The sequence below is a fragment of the Rhagoletis pomonella genome, unplaced genomic scaffold, assembly GCF_013731165.1.
Source record: "Rhagoletis pomonella isolate Grant_MI unplaced genomic scaffold, Rhpom_1.0 Rhpom_scaffold_00007, whole genome shotgun sequence".
Classification (NCBI taxonomy): Eukaryota; Metazoa; Arthropoda; class Insecta; order Diptera; family Tephritidae; genus Rhagoletis; species Rhagoletis pomonella.
The window spans coordinates 62,331,557-62,349,150 of NW_023458561.1; the positions used below are offsets into that span (position 1 = coordinate 62,331,557).

The 17,594-nt window shown below is 33.9% G+C and overlaps 1 protein-coding gene across 1 annotated transcript in view; it reads left to right on the top strand.

The window, feature by feature from the left end:
• Nucleotides 1-17,594, top strand: part of LOC118743285 (sex peptide receptor) — a 91,688-nt gene that overhangs the window by 53,872 nt on the left and 20,222 nt on the right. Inside the window, exon 2 of the mRNA XM_036475868.1 lies at nt 16,411-16,830. Coding sequence (XP_036331761.1) covers nt 16,567-16,830 — 264 coding nt within the window. The 5' untranslated portion in view covers nt 16,411-16,566. The remainder of the gene's footprint in view (nt 1-16,410; nt 16,831-17,594) is intronic.

Sequence of the window (17,594 nt, forward strand, 5' to 3'; positions counted from 1 at the left end):
ATGCGATGCAACCACACTACATACATAAATGCATTTCATGTCGACTGTCCCCAAGCACTACGCGCAGCAGACATCAAATCAACTGAGCACCGAAAAACTCAGACACCACTCATTCATTCATTCATTAATGCATTTGTTTACCATTTAGCTAGCTGCAGAAAATCACGTGCATTAAGTCAACAAAAAATCTAATGAAAAAAGGCGAAACTGGTTTATTGCATTACTTCGTTTTTTTTTCGCTTTTCCAACTCAATGCTGTCTTTTACTTCTGTCAACAGCAACGACACGTTTTTTCACCGCTCTGCTATCGTTTCGTTGCCACTGCTCATGCGCATATGCTGTTTGCACAGAGCATGCATTTCCATTCCATTTATTTTGCGCCTATTTTGTCTTTCACATATTTGGCTGTATAATACACACATAAGTATGTACATACACATGTACATATGTATGCACGTAGGTACCGCCATTCTGTTTTTACTCTACGCCTAACAATTTTGATAAATTTTATAGCCATTACATCTCTATGATTTACAGTGGCAAACGGTGGCAATTAGCATTTATTAGGCGTTAAGTATTTTATTCACATTTTTGGTTCATAAGTGTTACATTTTTTTAATTACTATAATTTTTGCATATCATTCATTAGGTGAGTTGGTGGAGTCCAACACAACTTGCAAACAAATAAGATAAGCACTGTTTTACATTGAGCCTGATTTAAACTTGAATTTCAATGGCAATTTTTGAATGGTACATATCTTGAGCGTATATGTACTGTGTATACATAAAAAAATGGTGATTGAAATTAACAAAATAAAAATTTGTATTACATAGAAGCGTGGCAGCCCTAATGGGAAATATTTTCTGACCAAATTTCGCCAAAATACCTTTCATTTGATATCCATATTGCGATGTTTTAAATAAATTGTGTAGATTCGAAAATGAGTGGCAACCTTACATTATTATCCTAAGGGATAACATTTTATATGTAGGGAAAGCATTGTTTAAGAACCTTCCTTTTTTCAAAAAAAAAAACAAAATAAATGTGCGATTCAAAATAGGTGGCCACACTGTTAAAAATATTTTTTAATTAGGGATCTTCAAAATACATTCCATTTGATACCCATATTATGATGTTTTAATTAATTTGTAACTAATTTCGAACAGGTGGCAACCTTAAACGAGTATTCTCGGAGATAGTGCCTATTCAGATAACCTTAGAATACAAAACATTATATTTGTACAAAATTTCATCAAAATCGTTAGAGCCGTTTTCGAGAACGCTATGGAGATATAGGGCTCGATATGTATACAAGAATTGCTATATGTATATACCCCAAAGCAACGAGAATAAATATCTTGGCATGTACCTCGATAGAAAGTTAACCTGGAGAATGTATAAATTTACAAAACGAAAGGCCCTAGGACTTAAACTTTCTAACCTGCCTCGCTGCTAATACTCGCTCTCAATTATCTATTGACAATAAATTTCTCCTATACTCTACTATTATAAAACCGATCTGGACCTACAGAAATCAATTGTGGGGAACTCTATCATAAAAATACTTCAAATATTTCAATTGAAATCTCTCAGAAGTATTGTAAATGCACCTTAGAAATGTCACAAACGAGCAACTGCATCGTTATCTTAAAGTTCTAATCGTTGCAGAAGAAATCAAAAAGCATGCTGTCTCTTATAATCTAACACGGGAAACGCACCCTAACCCATTTTTAACAGAAATGACATCCTGCCGACATGTTTTTACCCGGGCGAAGAGAAAATTCACAAAATATCTTATTCGTTGACTATACAAGTTAATTGCGTGAAAGTATTGGTTATGCCAAGGGAAACACTCAATTCATGTTATTAAAGTATTACCTTATGACAAGTAAAACAATTGTTAAATGTAACAAATACCGGTAGCAAAATAAATAGGATTTAAAAAAAAATATACAAAATTTTGATGAAATAAAAAAAATTAAACCAAACCGCACACTCTAATTATAATTGCAAGATTCACAAGGAAATCATTGGCTAAATTTAAGTCAGATTTGCCACATTTTTGGCTAAAAGAAAACTAAGTGAGTGGCAACACTGGTTGTGTAAAAGTACCGCGAGCCTCACAAAGCAACACGAGCTTTTCGTATGCGATAGGTGGCGTTGGCCTCCGATGATGGAATTCCAGGGGTGAGAATGGACGAAAGTGTTGATTGATTCCCGATGAAGGGTCTGTCTATAATAGACTAGATTTGTATAGTCGGTATCGTACAGCGGATGAGAAATTCTCATTCTCAAGACAGTCAGTTCTACAAGCTCGAGTTTTTCTTGTCAAAGGGCTGTTGTTTTAGCGATTTAAACTTGTTAAGATCGGTGAACCCCATTAAGTGTGAATTTTTCGCTCATTTTTTTCTGTTTGACTTGTAATACAAGTTACATGTACTTCGTAGTTATTTTGCATTATTTATTTCTAAATTAGGGCTTTATCTATTTTAAGCAGTTACATTGTAATTTTGGTGATGATTTTTGACAAACATTAAATGCTACTTAGGGAAAATTATGCAAACTAAAACCGTTTGTTTTTATAATTTGAAAATGTGAAAGTAGTTTTCTATAAGTTGGCATTTTACGAATAATTCGAAAACCGGTTTTCGAAATACATAATATAATAATGCAACACCCTAGCATGTAACCAAGCGAATTCGTAGAAGCAGGTACGATGTATGAAATGACAACCAAATTACTATTTATTTTTCTCCATTTTCTATGGCAATGTATGGGAAAGCTCATTTTGACGGCGCTTGTTTTAAAATCCACGTAGGCTTATCAGCAATTGCAATCTGTTGTAATTACTAGCGCTCCCCATCTACGCAATTTCATATCAGCATTTTTATTGGCAATACGTGCGTAGCAAATGCACATCAGGCGAGCGTTAATAGTTAGTTATGGGCAGGATGAGAGATAAATGTGGCAAGCGAATTACGCATAAATCTTTGTTAGTGGGTTTTACAATGTAAATAAAGCAAATGTTTTCCACGCGATTATCAATAAAATTGATTGCACTTAACATCCAGAAATGCACTCTTACACAAGCATACATCGATATTATGAGTATATGATAAAAATGGAGCAATTAAAAATAGCAAATATTAAAAATGTCACTCATACGCCTACGTGCACTGCGTGGCAAATTCGCTATTAAGTTGCTATTATTAAGTACCGCTGTAGAGGGAGTACTAAAAATACAAAGTAGCGGTAAAAATAAACAAGTATATTAATGATTATATTTTTAATGATTATTACTCGCATTTTCCTACTCAATAACAGTAAGTTGTAAAGCTATACGTGCCTACCCTGTCCGCACCATAACGCTGCGCGTCTTTAATGCGTCATTTAATACTTATTGCATAGGCATAATTATATTATTTTTTTCCTTCACTGCTACCCACAACCACAAAAAAGAAATGAAAATTAACTTTTATACTACATACTTGAAGCAGCAACTGGAGAGCACATAACCGCAGGCCACACTTCAGACCGCAGGCAATGGAAGGTGATTAATTAAATGATGTGTAAACATAAAAAAATCAAATTAAAAACTTGATCTGTCCACGTCAATAAGTGGCACGCTTTACGTTTAATACGTGTACGGTGGTTTATATGTAGATATTACGTACGCATGTAGACCTGTGTATGTACATTAGGGTGGTAAAAAAATAGTAAGATCGGAATTGTAATGCTCTCACCCCCTAAGATTGTTCTATATCGAAAAAAGTATACCCCTATTTATTTAATTTTGAAATCAAAAGATATTTAGAGATCGCTCAAAGCGGTCAACGCGTGCCATGTAAAATACAAAAAATAAAAAAAAAAAATTTTAATTGGGAAAAATTAAAATTGAGGCAACTTTTTTTCTTAGTAAATTTGTTAGCTTCTCTGATCCATCCTTTGCAAGGCCCAGTAATCAGCGGTTGTGCTGCTGAGTTTGGCGAGCGATCAAAAAGCTGCTATGCAATCGGTTTTTTTTTTTTGTATGGAATTTTTGTGAGAAGAAATTACATTTTCGAGACCAAATAATTAAAAAAAAAATCAAATCAGCTGCTATACTGATAACACCTGTTCAATGTGCCTTGGCTGGGACGTACCATTGATATTTGATATTTTTTATTTTTTTTTTTTTGTGACGGTGTCAGACATTTTCTTCTATACAAAGTGTGTTCGACGACTGGAAAGGGAGATTGAAAGCTTCAACAGAAATAAGAAATTGCCAAAAATCAACGGTATGTTCCAGCTGCTTCAAACTTGCACTTGTTATATTGAAATTGAATGACCTTCCCGGTAGTTTGGTTTCATTTATTATATTTCATTGATTATTGAAAAAAGTAGCGGAAAAAAATTGTTCATTAAAAATGTGAGCGCTAACTAAAAAATTAAGGAAGGGGGCTGAATATTTACCACAATTATTTTTTGTGGTCGACAATAAAATTTTCAAGTGGGACCGAAAGAAAAAAAAAATAACCGTTTTATTTGACACAGTCTAATGTACATATGTATGTACGTACGTGAAATGGCGTATCATCGGGAACTTGCTGGCAACATATAAATCTGCAAGCTGCTTATATGCTCACGTTTATCATGAATGACATTGAATAAGGATGCGTAGGGTTTGCTGCTGGGGGACAGTGCATACTTGAAAGAAAATAACACATACATGCATATGTAAATACTTACCCAGTAGAGCTTGGTAGCATCTTACGATTGCTCCGTAAATACTTCGTTGCGAGTTTACGAATACTCTTAATTACTTCCTAGTAATTCTATTTTTTACATTGTGGGTATGAAATGGACTTATTTACTTCTTCAGAAGTGCTAGGTTAAATGACAACGCGTAACCAGTGCGTAACTTTTTATTTAATAATGGCTTTTCGTTGAGCACAACCAATCAAAGGCAAAAAATGCATAAGCTCTGGTGTAATATTTTGTGTTTGTGTACTTGGGTCTGTGTAAAAAATGCTCAACTTTAAAAATTATTTTAATGGTCAGTATTGGATAATCCTTACTAATATATGTAAATTCGAATGGCTTGTTTGTAACGCTTTCACGCTTTAACTACTCAACCGATCATAACGAAAATTCTCACACTGATGTAATTTAGCCCAACTTAAAAAGTAGGATAGCTTTTATCGCAATTAGACAAAAGGGTGTGGCACCTCCCTTACAACGGAATTTTTCATACTGCGCACCTCTGGAAGTATTTGTGGTAGAGTACTGGAACTTGGTATAGAGATATATACAATCAGTACTATGCTCACGGGTTCTTGGAAAAGAGTCCGGACTGAACTTTTTATACTACCAACTGCTAAAAAATTAATTTCAATTGAAAGTATTTGATAAGTTAAATTAATTTTTACAATATGGATGTCGATCGAGTCGATATATCCCAGAAAGGGCTATTCTTAGAAGCAAAAGTGTAATAACAGCTTTTGGAGATAGTTGCATGATCTACACTTCTGGCTTATTAATTTTTATGATAAACCTTCTATAAAAATGGTAAAAACCAATTTATGTGACCTTTGACCTTGAATAATTTTTACAGTTCTGGAATCGATGAGGACTTTTCTCATTTCATTTATAGTGGTGTTCGTAACACACGTACTTGACCGGACTAGTAGGAAACAATTTTAAAGATGTGGTTTAAATAGACTAGCAATTAAAAAACGTTAGTTACACGGCTTATAATGTACTTAAATTTGGTTGACAAGTGATAATTTATGGAAAAAAAATGTGCTACTGTGTTGACAAACATTTTTTTTTTTTTATTGAAAAATCCCCATCTCAAAAGATTTCCCCTTATACATACCTATGTATGAATCGGTCTCAACGTGGGCACTCAATATGCAGTATTTTTAATGCACAACTACATACATGTAATAACATTCGCAAAAACATACTATATTTCTATTAGTACTACATTTTTTTATTGATTATTGGTCAATTTAACTGCAAGCGTATTTCTCTTGCTGAGACAAATCTTAGAAAAAAAAAGTTCAATCAAACTCTTTGCCGGCGATAACGATCAAAACAAATTTAGCGTGGCTAAAGCAACAAAGTTGCGCAAATACCAAAATGCAAACGAAATTTAATTTAATACTAATTATGTATGCACATGTCTACATATGAAATTAGATGCAGAAAAAAATTTTACACGAAACGGACGGAAATGTAGCGACAAGCGAAAGAGTGCAGCGCGCACCAAATCAATCGAAAATCGCGCTGTTATACATAGTATTCGGTCAACCAGTCAGTCAATTGCAATTCATATTTACCACATGGAATTCCGTAAAAATCAAAGCACAGCGCTCCATTTACTCCTTATCGCCGATTCAATGCGAATTAATGTTGGAAAAAAGTACGTACTTTAGTACGTATTGCAATGCATTGCTGTGTGTGTGTATTTGTGCATACATTGCCGTTATTTGCAATCGCATTTTCTTGCGTATTTCGAAATATCCGATAGCTGTTTAAAATGATCCACAACTTAAGGATTTCGCTTTTATCAATTACCGATGCTGTTGACATTATTTTATGGGTCATTAGTTTTAATAATGATTTACATAAGTGCCCACAATAGAGAAATTGCATAAAATTGGGGTGTGTTCAGAAATGCCTCAAGCCAAAGCATCAGTCTCTTTGATTTCTAAACTATAATTGATGGAAATGTCCAATATGCGCAAGCACGGTTAAATGCTTAATTGGAACTTAGTTGCGGAAATACGGCATTTCCATCAATTACAGTTTAGAAGTAAAAGAGTCCGATGATTTGGCTTGATGCATTTCTGAACCCTCCCTTGGTTACTTGGAGGCGAAACATTCAAGCTTAGTAAGAAATTTTATTATTACACAGGCTAACAAAAATGGGGGAAAAAATTTGTGCGGCAAATGTTAAAGCTATTTTTGATATAATTGTTCGTGCTGATTACAAATCCGTAAGTAAGAAATATAAGATGATAGAACCTCCCACGTAGGCTTAAATTAAAGCTGGAACTCTCGGCTACCATCTCTGCACCTCGATCCGATGGTCATTTATAGTCAATTATTGAACAGCGAAAACTGTATAGAAAGCCTGTAATTTTTGCAACGTCTTCTAAGGAATATCATTGTCGTTATCAATATTGGTACAGACTTTTATGTCGATATTGTTACTGTTATTGTTATCTATATCGTTGTTGTAATCGTTATCGATATGTTTTCCAATGCTGTCATCGATGTCATTATATTTAGGTAGAGTCTTATTACCCACATTTTTGTTGATATCTATATTTTTAATATCGCTTCAGGTATTTTTATCATAAGCTTAAGGATATTAAAAATTGTTTATCTTTTTCTCTGAGAGTATTAATATCGGTATCGATGTGTTTGTCTTTTTGAGAACATTATAAATTTTACTATAATTTTTGCCACAATATGTTACCGTTATCGTTATGATTATCCAATGCAGTCATATAATGCCAATGGTATTTTGGTATAGTCCTGTTCAAATTATTTTATATAGATATTTTTAGTATCGCCAGCGAACATTTTACTAATACATATATTAATCAGTTTTTACAGACATTATTAACTAAAATAGTAGTAATAAAAATCGATATTTTGCTTACACTTACATATCAATATCGATTACATTCAAGGATGTGTGTTTATCTTTTCGATAGTTGTAGTCAGTTTATCGATACTTTTATTACCTTTGAAATTGTGTATCATTTTCATCGATTATCTTATTATTTTATTACCGACTAGCAAATACCCGTTGTGCTTCGCTGCGCATTAAAAGCATTTTTGTGTTGTTACTCGCTCCCAAAACTCCTATGGCCTCATTCATAAAATATTAGATATATTTAAAGAGCTTCATGAAGAGAGATTTTCAAACAAATTTTCAATTTATGAAGCATCCTTTATTTTTTATGACTGTAGCTGTTAGTTAATACATTCTCAAAGGTATTTAGAAGTATCGTGAATACGCGGAAACCCGCTTCAAATATATTTTCGACAATAAACTTTCGTAAACCTCTTTGTATTGATAACTGTATTGTAATATTTGAATTATTTTATCAATTTGGTTGAGTACAATTTATCAAGCAGGTGGGAACCCTGCTCAAATTTATTTTCGGCAGTAAACTTTCCTAAACCTTTTTAGTTTGATACTCATATTGCAATATTTAATTTAACTTATCAATTCAATTCAATTAAAATCTTCAAACACGTGGCAACCTTCCACAAAATTTTTTTTTTTCTGCTTTAAAACCTTCTTAAAACACTTCAATTTTACAGCCACACTGCAATATTTACTTTATCTTATCAATTTACTTAAACTGAAAATTTCAAACAGGTGGCAACTGTCTTATCTTTTTTTCTATGTTTTATGTTAGACCTCGAGTAATACAGCGGTTAGAACTGCATTCAATTCCATGCTTAAGTTTTTGCGTGATGCTCGTACAAACTTACAGATAGACAAAAATTTTAAAACTTGTTGATTTAGCTTCTGTTGCTCTAATAAAGACCCCTTACATGTTGATTTTTCCTTAATATCTTTAATGTACAGACATCAAGCCTGTTAAAATTTTATTATATGTATAGATGTATAGATATCAATAATTTAGTGATAGTATAAATCGCTACCCCTTTTCTCTGCGAAATTTGAATTTCGAAAATGTCATAATAAATAATGTCTTTGCTGTATTCGTTAAGGAATACTTTAAAATATCAAAAACTAAATAATCTTCTTCTAAAGCATAAATAAGTGTTTGAGAGTACTCAGTCAAATAAGGATTTTTGCTTCTTTATTGAAACATTTTTTTTTCAATATCAGTATTGCTTGTGTTGTTAAAAGTGCGTGTTGCGAAAAGTGTGCAAATAATTGCATCAAGGTGTGGCCATATATTTATGTCCGTTTATTTCTGTCCATAGTACAGGCCAGATTTTGCCAAAAATGTTCTTAGCATTAATTAAAAAAAATTCGAACGATATTTATGTAGGCTTTTGAAATTTCAGGCGAGCACAGGTGAAAGGAAAACTAAAATTTGTTTCGTTAATTTTGTTCTATTTCATTTAGCGCGTTTATTTAACTTTTGGACTAAAGCCTTTTTACGAGGTTCCCATTGAATGAAAAAGAAACCGATTTCAAGTTTGACAGAATTGGCAAAAAATAAATTTTAAGTGATTTCTAAAACCCGTATCACACTAAGTAGTCTAGAAGACGTCTATGGTAACAGAGAGGTCATTAAAAGATTTAAAAAAAATGTTGGTCGTGAATGGGTTAATTCCTTTCTATATAATTTCTATGGCTTTTAACTGAATTACAAATTTTTTCTAGGCTCTAATTAGCACAGAAAAAGTAGTAATTTGAACTGCCGTGCAATATGCTTTCATACAAACTAAACTTTACTTCACTTCAACGATACCAATAATGTTTCACAACAATAACTTTATCGTTCACAGACCCCGTAACCACGCCACCACCACCACCACCTTTTGTTTGGCTTATAAATGTCTACAGATTTATTTAACAAAATAGTCAATTTGTAATTGCAAATAGTTAAACGCTGTCAGGAAATACAAAATTATTGCTTACTCACTAATGCAATTACATTGATGACATAATTTGGCTGTCATGTGACCGAGTCCTATCACAAAGTGCTTGGTGCAAATATGCACCTCAACCCATCCAATGGTTCTCGTAGTAGTCAATAACCTGTCTGCACTTGCTTTTCATTAAAGGCACTACGGGTTATCGAAATAAATACAGTTGCAGCACACTTGTCTCCGCTGTTTAATTGGTTAAATGGCTTGAATCGATTTTGCAATCACACACCAAATTTATGTCAACAATATCAACCATACCAGACATCGCAGCACACCGCTGGTTCGCATGCACCATAGTCTGTTAATCCAAACCTAAGCACCACAGTTGTTGTTGTTCACTCTTGATTGGAAAATTTCAACGCCTTTGCCTGGCTGGGCATTGGCTTTGTCGAGGCATTTCAGCCGTTGATTGACATGTCTCTAATTTATTGCTTTTCTATGTAATTTGGGTGAATGATTGGGGCGCCACACAGCATCAGAATTGTTGGTAGAAACGCTTTTGATTTATAATTGCTGTTGCTTATACATATTAGTATGGAGCAGTAATCTTTTTTCAGCTTAACTTACAATTTGAAACTATTAGGAGGTACACACGGTGTTGTAAGTGTCGTATGTCTTAAAGTTTTAAATGACTAAGGGCCGTTAAACATCGTACGACCTTACCGACTCCATGAATATGACATTGAGTCGGCAACGTAGTTAACGATGTTTACACGGAGATTACTGTTAACCAGACATTGAGTAAATGTTTAGAAGACCTGAAACAATAACCAACTATTTTTTAACGGTGCACAGCGGGAAATGAGTGGAATTAATTCAAACTGTCGGAGTTTTCAAGATGCTAATTAACTAAAAAAGCTTGTAAAAATATGTACACGGGTGGCTTCCCACATACCATTAATATATGACTTACTAAAAAAAAGTCGAATTGGATTAATTTTGCAAGTAATAAGCAGCTCGAGAATAAAGCCATCAAATTTATATGAATATAATTAGGCGTATTCTTGTTTTCGTACGAATCGAAGATCATGAAATTTTCCTATAATTTTCTATACAAAAATTTCAAATTTTCGATTCGTACGAAAACCAGAATACGCCTCAATATGTATGTACAAGTTTTTAACCATTTATAAGTAATTTGAACATTAGTCTTCAACTTTTATTTACGTTGCATAAAAGGGCATACTGTAGCGTGTTGAATGGCATATTAAAAGTTGATGTAGGTTTTATTTTGCCTATGACAATATCACTCTGAAGAAAAAACTCAATATTATTATTGAAAGTAATATAAAGTGTTTGTCACCACTTGAACCCGCCAGGTTTTAACTTCCAAACATGGAGGAGGATATCAGTTCGTCGGAATATTTTTTTTTTTTTATGTATGTTACCGCATAACTTTGACCATGTCAACCGATTTCGATAATTCCTTTTGCATCGGCAAGGTAGTTTCTCAGAGGTGGTCTCATACTAATCTGGTTTAGATTCGATTATTGGATCATAAAAAATATATATATATATATTTTTTTTAAGTCAGTTTTTTTTTGCTAAAATTTACTTGTTTTTCTTACAGTGAGTAAAATTTTTCCCTTTCAATTGTATTATTTTTCTTTAGGAAAAACTTTTGTTTTACATATTTATTCATTTCTTAGAAGGTGCTTTCATAAAAAAAAATGTCATAACATATGTATGTATGTACATGCATACCCTCTTCAGCTCTTAAGAAATCTTAAAATTGTTAAAATGAAATCTTCTTCGAAATCATGGCTACTTTCGGAGTTTCTTATATAGAATTAAGTGATGTGGTCCTTTGAAGCAATTGGAATGTTCATAAGTGCGTTGAAATATTGAAACCGAAGCACCAGGATCTAGAACCGGACCTTCTAAAGTGAAGATCTAGCGAACTGAGCCGATACTTTCTACCTAAGTTAAAAAAAAAAAATGGCTAGACAGATCACGATGTAAGAAGCTTTTTTTATAAAATTGAAAATTGCCTTGCAAATCGCTTTACGGTGTCCACTATTAGAGATTACGGTACATTATAAGAGATTGAGGAAGTGGCAGATCCAACATCTTTGAAGGAGTCAAAAATTGGACCTTATCTTAGTTTTCATATTTTTTACTATATGAAAAGTGGGCATGATTATTGTGCGAATTAGCCAATTTTCTACACTATCCATTCTTGATATTCTATTAACTTATTACCTACTTTTACTCCAACTAAAAATTAATTCCGCTCCTGGAGCGCAACTCATTTGCTTATATAAAACTGATTACCTGCTTATTTGTCATAATTGATGTCACTCAACAGTAGTTATATAATTGCAATTAGTTATTGATCCAAGCGGAAATGTGTAAATTATTTAGAGCGCATCAAAACTGATTACAGCACTAAAGTGATAATAAATATTCAATTGAGCATAGCATTTGTGGCTTTCAAATTGAAGGCTTTAGGATTGCTATACTTTTAAAATTAAAGTTTTACAGATGATTTATTTACAAACCCGCAATTGCATTTGACTATGAACGAATGAAAGAGAAAAACGTTTTATTGCTAATTTTTTTTTAACAGAGCACAAAATAAATTTCGAGTATAATCAATCGCCTACTTCGGGCAGAAGAAGAGCATTCCGTAGTTCAGAATTGCAGTAGCATTTTATTTCGACATTCGTGGATTTAAGTGTATGTACAACAATACCTTACTCAATGGTTCATATCACGGACCATGGCAATGTCTCTGAGTTTCAGAGCCTTAGACTCTTGCGAGTAGATTTCACTGCCATCATTAGCGTTCAGTTTTGAGCCATCAGCAAAAATTTCGCTAGACCCTGGATCCAGGTATGTACGGCTCTCCGCAAGTGTCGTTTTAAAGAGGATTCATTAAAATATCTATAGTCTTTCTATAAGGGGGTGGAGGAAAATCTTCCCTCGACTATCTGTATCGCTAGACTTATTATGGTAGTGTAATGCCCGCCAGCAGTATCTCTGACTTGGCAGCCGATATTTTGAAGCCACAGAAGAATTGTATTATAGAGGTGTTCCAAGAGTATCTGAAAGTGAAAGTTTCTGATTTCACTAAAGCCCGATATATCTGCACTTTAATGAGCGACCTATTAATGGTCTTAGTTCCATTTAGCGAAAATTTGCCTTGAGAGTATGCATGTTGGTACCTCGAGAGGCTATCCAATAGAAAACGCTCTCAGATATGGGCATCGAGTAGTCTTTGTCGAATTTTAAGAAGAACGGAGGTAAAGTTTTTGGGTTTTCATTTCCGAGGTTCTTAAGCTGACCAGGAGTAGGTTTAGCAGGAGTCCATTCGCTACCTGGTCTGGTATATTGTTTTGAGCATCTGCAGCTGTTGATAGAGAACCTAACATATTTAATCGGTTACCCCGAGCATTTCCTCTCTGTTCACACAAAAGTTCTTCTAGAACTCCCTTTGCATTATTCTAACGGATTTGTGAAAAGTATTTAAGGATTCCTTATAGGCTTGCCAATATACCGTTATTTCTGCAAGCTCTGGGAGGAGATTTTAAGTTTAACCACTCAAGGCTAGTTTATCGGTTGAACAAGTTAGTTCGCGAGAATCTCAAAACGCAGGTATCGCAAAATTTAATATTTTCCGCAATGAAAACGGAGACGTCGAAATACGTGGTTGCGAAGTTCTTCATGGAATTTTTCAGATATTTAGTCGACTTACCGAAGGTTTCAAGGCCAGGGCGAATTACTGTAAGAACAAGTACGGCGACCTAATGGCCGATTTCCAGAACATTGAAAAGTAGTGGATAAGATAAGCCCAAGCCCCTCAGCCAATGACGACGGAAGTGATGTCCTACCGCGCGCCTATGACGAAGTTCGAATAGCAATTTCGTGGCTAAAAAATAACAAAAGCCAGCCTACTAACACTAGTGCAGAGTGTATTCAGATGAATGCATGTCTGTAGACACCGCCAATTACTGCGGCATCAGCCACTTATCTTATATTGTCTGAAAGGCTAAAGCCCTTCATCGATGAACTGATTAGGCCTTATCAGCTTAGTTTTAGGCTTAGTAAATTCACCATAGACCAAGTTTTGAAAATACCCGTGGGAACGGGAACGACGCACACAATTTATTTGTCGATTTCGAAACCGCTTCTAACAGCACGAAAAGAAGTTTTCTCTATCGCGCGAAGGCTGAATTTGATTTCCCCGAGAAACTAATACGGCTTAGTAAAATGATGTTGAGCAACTGCACCAGCTCCGTCATAATTATGAGGGACCACTACGAGCTCTTTCTGCTGTGACCGAAGGTCCCACACTCGTTGATTACCGCATCTTGCACAAGGGTTGCTCGCGTTGCCCAGAGTGCCCGAACGGAGACTTTAGAGACGGTATTGAGTATGCTTGCAGCTGTAACTATATACCCAGAAGAACGACGATACCCCATTGCACTATTGCCGCTCACTCAATAAATTAAAATGACTTTGTATTTGTATTTACTAAGTTTATTTAGCAACAGCGCGAGTACTAAAAAAAAATATCACTTTTCATACCTTAAACCACTTATCAAAAGTTGCATATAAACGACCCTCATAACTCAGACTTGAGTGAATGTTGACACATTTGTATTGAATTTTGAAATATTTTTTTTTTTTTGTTTTTCAACCATTTTGACATTGGTAAATTGAAATGATTAAAATATGAATGTCTATACAAATAGATTTGCATGCAATTTGTCTGCAAAATGAGAAACCAAAACGGGTGGATATACTACATACATACATACTTACATACACACATAAGAAATGTTGTAAAAATATGTAAAAGATGTCAAAAGTGACACAACACCGACGCCAAAAACGCGGCGTGGTCAATTAACAAAACAACATTCACACCCATGCCACAAGCAGCAAACCTACTGCTGCTGCTTGGGTATGCAACAATAAATTGCTGCCAGTAAAAATATAATTTTTTATGATTAACGAGGGCGATAAGCTGATATTTCGATGTGCAATCTTGCAGTGGGCAGCTGCATCAAATACATAGTAGTATAAATTGCTTAAACGTTAATGCTTGAAGTGGATATTAATAAAATGTGAAATATTGGCAAAAAAAAAAAAAGAGAGAAAAACTTTGAAAATCAAAATATGCAAATAGGAATTTACCTAAAGTGTGAACAGTTGGCGATTTACATCTGTCAATATTTGTATGGCTGCATTCAACAGTTTAGGTATCGCCTGCAGCTGTTAACACACCTCTGTACAGATTTAACAGCTGCTGGCGCGCAGCAGACTTTTTCAAAAGATGTACAAACATACATACATACATGGCAGCAGCAGCAACAGTGGCACCCACCCACTCTACAGTGTGGCAGTGATCAATCGTTATCTATTAAACGTTGAAAATACAAATGCGCATATTGTGGAATGGGATTTTTTTATGAATATGCAAGTATGAAATAAAAATGGTACACCATCATCTTTCCATCTGCTACTAACATCAAGAGATGCATCAACTGCAGTTACAATTTTTGCATTCCACAACAGAATTTACGTAATTCAAAGATATACCGAAGTATAAGGTGAACATACAGTGCCGGACAAAAGTATGGGCACAGAGATATTTTCGCAATGTTTGCAAAGGTTTTTTATTCTAATACCTTTTCGGAAATTTTTTGTAAAGATATAGTTCATGCTACAACAAAAACATAAAAATAAAATCTTTAAACTTTGTGTAAACTCAATAGAAAGGAAATTCAATAGATTTGCATACTGGCTTGCAAATTTCTAATAAATTTTTTTTTTTTATAAAAATTCTAAGTGTGCTGTTTTATAGCTCATTAAATTTTAGTGTAAAAAAGTGCACTTAGAATTTTTCTAAAAATTCTGAATAAAATGTTGCAAATTAGTATGCAAATTTATTGGATTATTCTTAGTTTTGCACAAAGTTTAAAATTTTTTATGTATTTTTTTTGGTGCAGTATAAACTAATTTTTTTTTTTATTATCGAAAATAAATTAAAAACAACTACTTTGCATATTGCGAGAAGTTCTATGTTCCAATACTTTTGTTCGTCACTTTACATACTTTATCTGGCATATCTCCCTTGCGATATTATCGATTTTAGGCCAACAGGTTATTTTGTATGCGCACTCACACCGCCAGACATTTAAATTAGCGCCATAAATTTTCCGATCTTACAACTTTAATTGCTGCAATTAACGCACGCAGTGCTGAAGGAAAATTAATTGAGATTTTAATGGCGAACGACAAATAATTGCATAAATACAATTTTTCTTGTCGGTTTAGCATTTTTGTTTATTTGTCTGCTTGCTGTGTCTATTTTATACACCCGAAATGGCATAAACGAAGTGTCACTTTAAAATTATGACAGTAATTAACTTGAGCAACAAGTATTTATTTTGAATGCTTAAAAACAAATTAAATAAAACTGCAGTAAGTATTTTTTATTAACATTTAAAAATTAGCAATTTTATGAGACTGCTCAAACTTAGTAAGCAGTGCTGAATTCCAAATCCAATAGGCAGTTTTATTCGCTTAACCCAGTTTACTTTGACTACAATATCGAGTCCTAACCGTCAAATAAAAGTAAGCAACACTTTTTTTCGTAATTCTATTTTTGGTGCAGAAATGCGTGTAAATGCTCTAAAAGCATTTCTGCATCACAAAGAAATTTTTGAAAAAAAATCGCTTTTCTTTTTTTTTCTGGCAATTAGGACTCTATGTGTGTTCGCATCCACCACTAAATGAAATAGTTTTTTTTGTTTTCATTGCAGTTCGCTGAACATGTTTTTGCCACATTCGCCCACACAACGAATGGCTTTCTATTCAATTTAAACATTCTTAGTACATACACCGTAGCAGGGGCACCTTCTAACAGCTTTCAGTCCAGTACGGAGGGGGGAAAAAAACAACAGAACAAAAGCAGAAACATGTCAGCAAATACCGCTCTATTGAACGCCGCACACGCTATGCTCTCCTCTGATCTATTGCCAAATGTGAATCTGAGCAATTGGGAAAAACTAGTAACCGACGATGAGTTTCGCGATTTCATGAAACTAGTCGAACAATACAAGCATCCGAAGCATAATTACACACACGAACCAGGATTGGATAAGTGCCATGACTACTGTACGGGCGAATTGTATCAGATATTGCGCACCTACAATGGAGTTCATGGCTATGTGGCATTGTTGGTAAGTGGCTCAATATTCACTTGAATGTAATGTAATGTATAGATAAGTATTCAGTGTATATGGGTTTGTTTACTACAACGAAACTTTAGAAGGAGAATTTAATAGACAAAGCTTACAAGGTTACTTTGTTTTTGGTTTGGTTTTCTATTTTCTGCTCTCGTCATTTTAATGGTTGTACATAAGTTTTGTTTTTCTCTTTTACATCCACACTAACTATTCAACTATAAGTTGTAAGCAGGGCTGCAAAGCCCTCCCTTAACGGGGGTGGTTTGGTTCAGTGGTTCGAACCAATTAGAAAAAGCTTGTACCGGTTCAAAAACCGGTTCATGAGTATTTTTGAACCTCGGTCCGGTTCGGTTCAAATGGTTAAATTTTTTGAATGCCAAAGAATACAAATACATATTACAAAAATATTATAAATCTACGTACATATGTATATAAAAATAAAAGGCTTTGTTAGAGTGGTGGAAAAATAAATAGGGACGCAACATTTTTAAAATTTTGGCAATTTTGTTATTATTTACTGTTTTTTTTTTCATGGTTTAAGTATGGCGCATCTTCTAATAAAAACCAAATAGATCCAAGTTTAAAAATTTGTGCAAAAATTATGAAAATTCTTTAAATTCTCATATAACTTGCAAACTCTTTAATCAGAACTTCTAGATAAAAATTTTTAAGTTTCAAGATGATTTTTGTCGATTTTTTCACGGATTTTCTTCCATACATGTATGTTCGACAAATTTTTTGTATGAAAAAGGATAAAA